At 45.6% G+C, this 10,732-nt stretch overlaps 1 protein-coding gene across 1 annotated transcript; it reads right to left on the minus strand.

Moving 5' to 3' along the window:
• Positions 1-4,687: 4,687 nt before the first annotated feature.
• On the minus strand, positions 4,688-10,395 carry CHCT1 (CHD1 helical C-terminal domain containing 1). The gene is made up of 5 exons (XM_051636091.1): positions 10,345-10,395; positions 9,442-9,564; positions 8,257-8,432; positions 7,661-7,760; positions 4,688-4,840 (listed from the first exon to the last, which is right to left on the minus strand). Exons 1-5 carry the CDS (start codon positions 10,393-10,395, stop codon positions 4,688-4,690), a joined length of 603 nt encoding a protein of 200 aa, XP_051492051.1.
• Between the last annotated feature and the right edge of the window lie 337 nt (positions 10,396-10,732).

Consider the following 10,732-nt stretch of genomic DNA (forward strand, 5'->3'; position numbering starts at 1 on the left):
AATGGTGAAGTTGAGTTGATCCAAATGCAGCTTCTGGGATGCTCAGGTACTCAGGTGCTCTCGTGGGTACAAAGTGATGATGTTCACGCTGGCCTTTACAGACAAAGCACTAACAGAGGGTGGCTGTGAGCTTTGATGGAGACTGAGCCTGTTGGGTGTCTGTGAAGTGTGAACCACAGGAGGATGGGAGCCCTCCTTAGCTGTCAGGCATGGGTCCTTCCCTGCTTCTTGGTCTTTTTTCCCCCTAAAGTAGCTGTGGGAACACAGCATGTCTGGAGCAAGTGAGCAGTCACAGCACACACGTCTAGTATGCCTGCCTGAGCACAGGAAAGGTTGGAAATCAGCATTTCTAGGAGCTTTTCTTTTAAAACCATCATGTTTTAGTCATTTGAGTTTGTCTTCAGTTTGCCTGTAATTGACCTATAGCTCTCCAGCTGTGTACTGGGCTCAGGGTGTCTCCTTATTTCACAGGTCTAGAATTTCAGTTTTCAAAGGACAAATGCCTTCCAACACTGGTCCAGCTGTTAGGAGGCCAAGTGCAACTGAAAGGTGCTGCACCTTGAGGAACCCAGGTACGGTCTCTGTGCTGGGTTCACCTTTTGTAAAACAAGGGTGACTGGAGGTGGTGAGGTTGAAATCCTCGGGGCTGTCATGGTGCCCTTTGTGGTTGTGTAGCCTGAAACGTTGTATCTGTGCCAGTTTAAATGGGTGAAAGATGCAAATTAAATGGGTGAAAGATGCAAGTCCGTGGGTATCTGCGTGTGTTCCTGCAACTCTCTCAATTCCTTCCCTTTTCCTCAGGGAAATGGTGACGTTTTGGGAGTGCTGAAGCCAAACTGCCAAGCACAAACCAACAGCAAGAGACTTAGTAAAAAGTCTGTTCACTTCAGCTGGTGTGAAGGAAGAATTAATCCAAACACTGTTCCTGCCCAGGTAAAGGTAACTTTGTTTTGAAAACAGAGGTATGAGGCTGTACTGCTGCATTTTGGGGAGTTAAATCAAGCTGGGTAAAAGCTGCCTCCCAGTAATGACTTCCTTCCCCTGGTTACTCTGAGCAAAGTCCAAAACCTTGACATCAGCAGGGATCGTGCCTTCCTCAGGCTGGCAAAATGTAACCACGATTCCCCTTAAACTGGCCTGAGGCTGCTGGGGGCAGGCTGGTTGGTTTGTGGCTGGTTTGGGGTTTTTTAAGCATTAAGAGAAACACTCCCTTGGACTTTCTGAAGCACAGGGATCTCTTTCTGGCTGGCAGAAGGTCTGGTGCATCAATGACAGCAACCGCTCCTGTCCTGGGGGTGTCAGTCCTGGTGTGCCCAGCTGCCACGAGGCTTCAGTGCCACGGGGATGTGGGCAGCACAAGTTCTGCTTATTCCTGTCATCTTTTGTTTCCTGCTGCACAAAGTATCTGCTTCCTGTGGCACAAAATGTGTGCTTTACTGTCCTGGACTTCTTTACTGTCAATAGTAGCCTCTCCTTGCATCTTTTCAGGTTGTGGTTTGCAGAGGAGAAAGGGGGTTTTTGTGTCATTTTTGTTTTTTGTTTTTCTCCTTTGACTCTGCATTGCACATTGGCTCTTTATAAAATGCACGAAAGTCTTAATTTCCTTAAAAGCCAAAGTCAAGGTTGTGTAACACTTCTGTGAATTCCCTGATGCTCCATTTAAATGGAAAAAAGCAAACAGCCCAAGTTAGGAAATGTGCATTGAATGCTACAAGCTGTGCAAGTCTGCTTTGGTAGCACCACTGCCTGCCAGCATCCAAAAATTAACAGCAGGAAGAAGGGATCCCTGTAAAAGTGCATGAGTGTTGTTAATGCATCCTGTAGTTTATACCAAAGGTTTTCTCAGTGTCCATTTAGAGCAGGTTGCTCAGAAGGTGACATTTCTTCACTTTGCCCACATCATCTGGTCAGGAAACTGTGAGTTACTTCTAGCAGAGCTCAGCTTTCCTTGAGAGCTTTCCTGTCACTTCTAAGTCACCTCAATTCCTACTGGAAAAATTGTAAAATAATCCAAGTCTTGAGCAGGCTTTAATCTTGCTCAGTTCTGCCTTAAACAAGTGTGACATTTTGAGGTCATACAGTATTTTTCTGATGCAGCTGTATGTGTTACTACATTTGGTTTATAGAGTGTGTGCTATGGAGAAAGTTCAAAACCATTACCTGAAAGAAGTATTCTCTTATTCTAAAAAAATTCCTCATATTCTGCTGCTGAACCAGGTCTGCATTACACAAGTGTCTGCTCTTGTGCACAGTGAAACCCAAGGCAAGAGTCTGTTGCCCAGTGAAGACAGCTCACAACATCCTCCTGCACAGCCTCGCTGAGTGGTTTTCTGTGCACCCTTGGCAGCGGCACCAGGGATTTGAGTCTCCTGCCAAGGTCTGTGGATGTGATCCAAGATGCCATTTAAAAAGGAAATCTGTCTTGATTCTAAAAATGGTCTGTGTTATCTGCCCTTCCAAAGGGATCTAGGAGGGATATTTCTTGCTTGGGTTCAAATCTGAAGACAATAACTAAACCCTCTACTCAACCATCAGATTTTTAGAATGTAGGAGGGAAGGATCTTTGGGTTTTCTACTGGTTAGGCTAAAAAATGCCCATACCAAGCTATTAGTGTGTCTGATGTTTTCTTAAAATCTGGATTCCACCATAGAGCACATCTAGCCAACCCTCAAGTACAAACCAGCCTGTTTTGTTACTGTTTTGTCTGTTCACTGTTGTCCTGAAGCATTACCTGTCATGTGAGTCTCTCCCTGCTGCAGCAGTGGAACAGGGCTACAACCACCTTGGTCTGCGTCAATGGCTGGTGCTGCTGCATCTGCCAAGAACCCTGGTGTGTGTAAGGGCTCCTGGCCATTATTTGCCTAAAGCAGTTAGAAATTGGCAAGCGTATGTGTAAAAGTTATGAAACTTCTTTTTACCAGAATATTTTCTGCACATGGGTCTCTTCCCTTCCTCCTCCATTCCCTCCTTCCCGGTGGGGTACAGCTGCTGACCATGGGGAGGGTTTGTGTGTGTGTATGTTGGAGCAGAAATGAACAGGGAGCAGATCCTGCTTTCATCAGAGGAGGGTTCTGCCACCACAAGGAAAGGAGCAGCTGCCTGCTTTCTTAAAAATGCTGGTTTTCCATTAGTGGGGTTTATACAGAAAGAGGGAGGTAATGAGGGTAGGTCTGATACTCACGCATCCTTAATCAAGTCTCAATGCTGGCACAACAGCTGTTAGGAAACTCCAGGATAATAATAAATCAGCTCACATGGTTTAAAACAGCATAACTTTCATTTTGCTTGGGTCAAAGCTGTTGTTGTGACACTGCAAGTATTTCCATATTTTGTGACTTCAGGGAAACATGGAGCCTGTCTTTATTCCCTGCTTTTTGTTCAGGTGATATCACTGTATTAATTGATTTCTGTATTTCCATTGACCTCTGAGGTTATCTGGGAACCTTAAAAAAAAAAAACAACAAACAAACCCGAACAAAAACACAAAGTAAATTAAAGGCTCAGCTCCTCTGAGAAGCTGCATCTGCTGTAGGAGCTGATGCTGCTGTGCCCAAGCTGTCCTCTGGGGGCTTTACTGCTGGACTCTGCATATAGCTCAATCTGACATGTTCGTTGTCAGCAGGAATGTATAGGAACACCGGGCTGCTTGTGATGGGTCACCACCCAGGCTCTCAAGCAACTGCTAATCCCAAACTCTTGCTATGTTCGTTACATTTCAGTTGCACTAATTTTTAGTATTTTGGGCACTTTGTGTCTCTGGAGCATTTATCTATGTAAGAATTGGTTGGATGTTATTTTTCCTTACTCCTGGAGGGGAACAGACAGGCGGAGGAGGCCTGCCTGGAGCTGCACAGCCAGCAGGTTAGTGTGGGACTCCTACTCAGCCTCCCAGATCACGCTGTCTAGCTAGCTCTTGGGTTTTGGCTTTCAGTTTATCAATTTGGTGTTTAAGTGCTCCCTCAGAGCTGTTTCAGACCAGATTGGACTTTTTTAGAGGTAAACAGAGAGACTGGGGAGAAAAAGAGATGAAAAGCAAGATGGTTATGAGTACATGAGAACTCCCACAGGACATGTGATTGCATTTTAGCAGCTTGAAAATAGGCTTATGTGGGACAGATCCTCCTTCCACAGGCAGAGTGTGGCACCTGTTTGTGGCAAAGCCCATCTCCTCAGCAATTGCTCCTAATGTCCCTTTCTCATTCTTCCTTTGGAGTTTGCATATGCCGGAGTTCTGGCTGGAGTAAACAGGCTGCCAGTGACTCTGGTTAGCAAACATGCCTGATACAGGTTGGTCTGCATTTCTTTGCTCCAGAAGACAAGCTGGCTTTGCCAGGGTGGGCCCAAAGGCAAACCACAACTATGTTCTGAGCATCCAGATTGCTGTGTAGAGAGACACTAATTAATGGCAGCTGACACAGGCCAACAAAGGGATGTCTTCTGCCTTACTGCCACCTTATGTTATAGTAACTTCTCTTGCTGCAGTTTTCCCTACTCCATGTGTCTTCTGTGAGACAGCAGTTCAACCTGCCCAACTCCTCCAGCCCCACCCCTGATCATGTCTTCACCTGCTGGTCCTTTTGCAAAAACACCAAGTGTGGGTGGCTCTGCTTGAGCAGGAAAACGCTCTTCCTGCTGGGTACCGACATGACACTGGCTATGCAAGTACCTCTCTGTCATTCTAGCACTTTACAGGTGTGTTGGTGCTGACTGTCTCTTACCTGGGTCTTCCTGCAGGTCTCTTGTATCTCTTCTAAGACTCCACCTGATGTAAAGCTGCTTCAGTTTCTTTTCTTTGCATCCTGGAACTAAATATGGGTTTGCTGAAGGAAAGCATAATTCCTTTAAAAAAAAAAAAAAAGCAAAAAAAAAACCCACAACACTTTTGAAGATACATGAACAAACAGCGCACATTGACTCATGCTTGAGCAATAACTCTTGCTTAACCATAGTCCTGTCAGGTGGCAGCAGCAATGAGCTGAGAAATGACTGTACTGTCTGCACAAATCCTCACCCTAGGATGTGTTTGTTCCTTGCAGTTGAGCTCAGAGGCTCCATCCCACCCAGCAGCCAGTCCTGTTGGCCTCTGCAAAGCCACCTTTTCTGTGCTGCCCCTGCACTGACCTGCAGCCCAGCTCACCCAAGCACCTAAAAATCTGCGTTTTAAAGCAAGAACCCTTCTCATCACACTAGTGAGAGAGCTGTTGTTCTTCAGGCGCTACAGGGACACGGTCAGTAGCTGACGGTGCCGTGTGGTGGGATGGGTTGTGGGTGGTGCTCTGCCCCGGGTGCAGGGCTGTGGACGGGTGTGCGCTGCCACTGGATGTCACTGTCGCTTTATGCACTCTGAGCCCTGGGAGGGAGAAAGGCTCGGGGTGACGATGGGTTCCCCGTGTTGAACATCCTAAGGGTGGTGGGATGGTACCATGGAGCCTGATGAGAGCAGCCCCTGCATCATTCTAGGCAATCCCAGGGAGAAACTGTTTTCATGTTGCCGTTTGATTTTATTTTTTTTCTTTTAAAAAACAACTTTTAAAGTCTCAGCCCAGAATAATTATTTCTTTACTCTCTCAGACTGAGACTGATTTCTACAGCTTTCAGCATTGTATGGGAGCCAGCAGATTGCCGAGGTGAATGACGCTCTGTTCTAGCACTAATCTGAGAAGCTGGTATTTTCAGTAAGTCTAAAAACAGAGAGTTGGGACCAGTGTTTAAATTCCAATGTGGCTGTGTGGTTTTTTTAATAATAAAAGAAAACGCTTAAAAGCTCAGATGTGAGGGAAGTGAACATAGATCCCTGATTCTAAGATGACTGGTGAGCAAGGCTAGTGGACAGCTTCTCACTATGCTCTCTCCTCTAACAAAACTCAGAAAAACTATCAAATTACCATGCTGACAACCTCAGTCACTTACAAATAACACATAGATTCTGTATTTTTATGCTCACTCATCTAAATAACGAGGCATTTCCAAATAATCTATTTCTGTTGTGCAGAACACGCTGGTCCCCCCCGGATCCGTAGCCTGTTGTTTATGCTTTAGCAGGGAGCCGTCTGCTGTTCCCTTCCCACAAAGGCCAAAGATGCTTATTTTTCTCCCACTTGTCTTGCATAACAAAAGGCATTTGTCAACCCTTACATAAGGGAATGCAGAATTTGTTGCTTCTTCTGCCTGTTTGGAGGCTGCCTGCTCCCCAGCGCCGCGCAGCTCTTGCTGTCTGCTCGTTGGTGCACACTCCGGTGCGTCCCCATAGCACACGACACAGCCTGACTAATACTTGTCACCCACCATCTAGTTTCCCCCCTCCCTCCCTTTTTTTATTTTTTCTCCCGCTATTGGGAAGGAAAATGTGAAATTGTGTGTTTTGATTGTGTTTTTTATTTAGGGCAGCAAGAGGATGGGAGGGTGTTTGGGGGGTTATTTGCTTCTCCTCGTGCCCGTTCCCAGGTGGCAATGGGGAGCTGCCCTCTGCCAGATGCCCTGTAGGAGCAGTGGGACTTCTGACTTCTCCTTAGCCAAGGTCATGTCCTGGGTTCAGCCAAGCCTTGGAGAAGGGCTGTGCTGGAAATGGAGCCGGATTCACCCTCCACGGGGCTCACGAGTTTCAGGGGGCAGGAGCGCCTGTCGTCTCCTGGGGCTGCCAGTTGCTTTTTTTAATCTCTCCCAGTTAATCTCGGGCACCTCGCGCTAGCAACAGGAATTTGTATGTGGTTTTGGGTTTTTTCTTCACAATAGGTTTGATTTCCTCAGTGTTAGAATATCTTTTTAGAGCCTTATAAAATATAAATAAATAGGTTTGCTTCCCCATAAACTAAAACCAAAAACTGGGTGGCTGGCTTCCCCCTTTCTCTCTAACTGGAAAGGAGAGAGCTGTTTACCTGCAGCCCCAAACTTATTTATGGCCTTATCATTGCCAGCTATCAGATGACCACAGCTCCCTTTTTAACATGAAGCAAGCAGTGCTCTGGTAACCCAATGAGGTCTTCTTGCCTGCTGCTGCTTTCTGATTTACTCAAAGCAATTTCCCAGTTGACTCTTTATTTTTTACTTATTGAATACAGCTGTATAATTAATTTTTTTTAAATAAACTTTAAGTTATGTGTTTCTTGTAGATATTTGAACTTCTAGTGTACTCAGCTTTTGCTCAGGAGATATGTTTATGGTTGTGCTTATATGGGTTAGCCCCTAGGAGTGGGTGTTTTTGGGAAACTGTTCATTACAGTTTCCTTCCATAGATGATGCTCAGGCACAGGAATCAGCTTTGGCAAACACAGGCTTTACCTGAACTAGTTGCTTTTTTCAAAGTTGAACTCTTCTATCATCAGATAAAATTATGGATCGGATTGTGTCTGTAAAGCATGACTGGAAATAAGGGATCTGCAAACAGCTCCAAAATTGTAAACCTTGGTGCTGGGGACAGCAGCTCAGTTTCCCAGAGCTAGACACAGAAAGTCTTCTGATGGGTGTGATAGCTCAGTGTCTGTGTTCTGGGAGGGACAGGCAATATCTGCAGGATTTAGAGCCTTTTGATAAACAGACTTCTCAGTAGGAGACTTCTCCCTTGACATGGATCAACCTGTGTAAGCTGCATGCTACAGTTATCCCCTTAAAGTCAGCACAGCAGGAATGCCTTCTGGAGTATTAACATTTGTGTTTGCTTACCTCAAACTTATCCATTTGATTTTTCTTGATGTACTTATACAGCTTCTGCAGCTGCTTTGCCTTCCTCTCTGAGAAGAGGGCAACGAAACACCAGAGTGTCCTTGGGAAAAGGCAGACAGGTGGATTGTGCATGTGAGTACAAACTTCATCCTCTTGCCCCTTCTGCTCCCTAGTTGTGGCATAGAGACTGTAACCACTGACATATCCTTTGCACGGCTTTTCTCTTTCTCCCTTCTCCCCCCATTTTTTTTTTCCTCACCAAAGCTTAGAAACTTTTAAAGAATTACTCTTTCCTAAGCATGGAAAGGATTATCCTTTAACTCAGGAGCCCCTTTACTTGCAAAGAGATGTTGTTGATGAACAGCACATCAAAATCAGCCTTGTGCTGGGCAGGAGTTAGTGCCACCATGGCCTCTGCTAAAATTACCAGTAAAATCTGTGAGTTTTCAGCATTACAGCAAACTATACAAGTTTCCCATTGACACCCAATCTCATTTCCAGTGCCTGGAAATGCAGGGCCGAAGCAGGTGTCTAAATTCCTTCTGGGAACATCACTGGTGTGGTACCACTAGTGCCAGGTAAGGGGAAATTCTTACTTCTGCCAGGGCTGGACTTCAGAGGGTCTGCAGTACTGCTGGAGAAAGTGATCAATGCAGCTCCCGATTGTGGTCAAACTTTTCTTCAGGTACTTCAGTTTTTTCTTTCTGGAGAGGTACTGGGGCAAATGGAGTTTCCTGAGTGACTTCTTATAGGGTCTAAAAAGCTCCTTGCTCTGTAAAGAAAAAGCATTGGTGTTAGGTGTTCAGCACTTTAAATCCAGGTCTTGGATGTTCCCTTTCACTAAATAAACTGATGAAGGAGCTAGCAGGGGAAGCATGGAAGGAGTGCTGTGTTTTGGTGTCTCTGTGTGAACCTGGGAGAGCTGACATGGATCTTCACCAGAACCTCTGTCAGGTGCTCCCAGTGCTCTGCAGGAGCTGCTCCAGCACATCCCAAGGTTGGTGACACCTCAGGGGAAGCATGTCAAAGATGATGTGAAAGGGAATTGAGGGATTTCCGAGACTGGGAATTCCTTTTTAACACTGTAGGGCAAAAGGTACAAATTTCAGGCTACAAAATAGCTACTGTTCTGCAGGGAGGGGAAATGCTTTACTGCCTTTTCTCACACTGCTTCTTCCTGTGGCCAAACCTGGAATGTGTTGCAAACACTTGCACATGACACAGGAGCCAATGCTGTGTCTGGGTGCCTTCCCTCTTGTGTGTGTGTGTGTGTGTGTGTGTGTACTGGGCTGTGACTGGGGCTGTGTGTGGTTATGTCAGGATGCACAAGGAATGGGAAGGTCATATCCCATGGCAGGGGAGGATGGTATGAGATGAAGCTTTGTGGCTGTGGTGTAAGTGATGCAAAGGAACCAAACCACTATATCCTGGGAGCACAGGGTGTCATGTGAAATGCTAATGTAGCAGTACTTGTTTAAAAAAAAAAAAAAAAAAAAAGAACAGTGTATGTGAAGTATGATCATTTTGTGGTTGTTGTTTTGAGTCTTTTGTGGTTGTTGGTTGTTTTTTTAAAAACTAAAAGTGCAATATCTAGATGACTGGGAAACAACTACAAGGTAAAAACTTTCAGACATGGAAAAAAGCTACAGAAATAAGTGTCTTGTCCTGCTTGCTTTTTTTGCTCCCTCTGCCAAACTCCTGGATTTCATTTGCTCCCTCTCCCCTAAGAACTTGAGATGCCACTGACTTTTTCTACTGCTAAATTCTATTCAGTTTCTCACAATTTTAAAGGTGTCCTCATCGAGGCCTTCTGCCCAGCTGATGAGCGGGGTCTTGTGCGGTGGAGCGCTCTCACTGCCCGTCACTGCCTCCTTCACTGTGCCATCCAGATCCTTCTGTGTGCTCTACAGATTGTCAAAGCTATAGGTTAGTGCTCCTATTTCTGCAAATCTTACATCTTTTCTTTAAAAAAAACATAAGCCAACTGCTGATGACAAATTGTGTCCTAAGGCTTAGAAGCATTTCTCTTTCTGCCAAAACATTTCAGATTGGATTTTCAGAGGTGTTTAATGAAGCTAGGTATTCAATTATAATTAAAAGCCCATAAGAATTAGGTGCCTACTTGAAGTCCCTTTTGGATATCCTACCTGTAATAAATTACAAGGTAAACAATGATCGCTCGTTCCTAAAGGCATTAATCAAATATGGGCTGGCAGTCACTTGTTAAGTGGAAATGTGTGGTTACAATGGGCTCATTGTAAGGCCACGCTGCTCCATCTGCAGCTTTATGGTAAAGGTACCAGGGCTGACCTGCTGCAAAGCCAGACTGAAAACAAAACAAAATCATCAGCCACTGCACTTGCACCTCCCTGGTCTGGGGAGGGGGATATTTTCTCTTGCAAAGGGCAGTGGCTGTTTTCCCTGTGTAAACGTTTGTGTAGATAACTCCTCCACTCATCTTTTGGAAAGCAACACTTACGTAACTGACTTAAACAAAAGCTTATGTTGCCTTGTAAAACATGCAGAAGTGTGTAGGAAGAGAAGTCCTTTCCTCTCTGACAGGTTCTGCTTCCTCAGAAGATTGCTTCTCTGCAAATTTGATCCCAAACCATATTGCGGAGGTGAAACTGAAGCTGGACTCTGCTTTGCTCTCACAACGTGCCGCTTTCCCTGCCTGTGCTCACCTGGCCATCTGTGCCATCCTTGCTGCTGTCCCTTGCCATGGCTCCATCCATTTCATCCTTAAAGCTCATCTCCTCCATGGGATACAGACCTCCTCTTCCTTCCCCAAGACCTCACTCGCACTTGTTCAGGGGAAAACTGCCACAGAACTGTGCTTGGACCCAAACATTCTAGGGTAGCCAGGCTGCCTGGAGACCAAGTTCTGAGTTCTGCCAACTCAGACTGCTGGGGCCCTCCAGCACCATGGCCCTCTGGGACAGTCACCTCTGCCCATCAGTTTTGGCATTCATTCGTGATCCTAAAGAAATAGGCATAAGACCCTGGGTTTTTTCCCTTGCTGTTGAAGTCAGGATGTTCAATGCTGTTGAGGGCTTGTATGGGCTATGAAAG

The sequence above is a fragment of the Apus apus genome, chromosome 18, assembly GCF_020740795.1.
Source record: "Apus apus isolate bApuApu2 chromosome 18, bApuApu2.pri.cur, whole genome shotgun sequence".
NCBI classification, from domain to species: Eukaryota; Metazoa; Chordata; class Aves; order Apodiformes; family Apodidae; genus Apus; species Apus apus.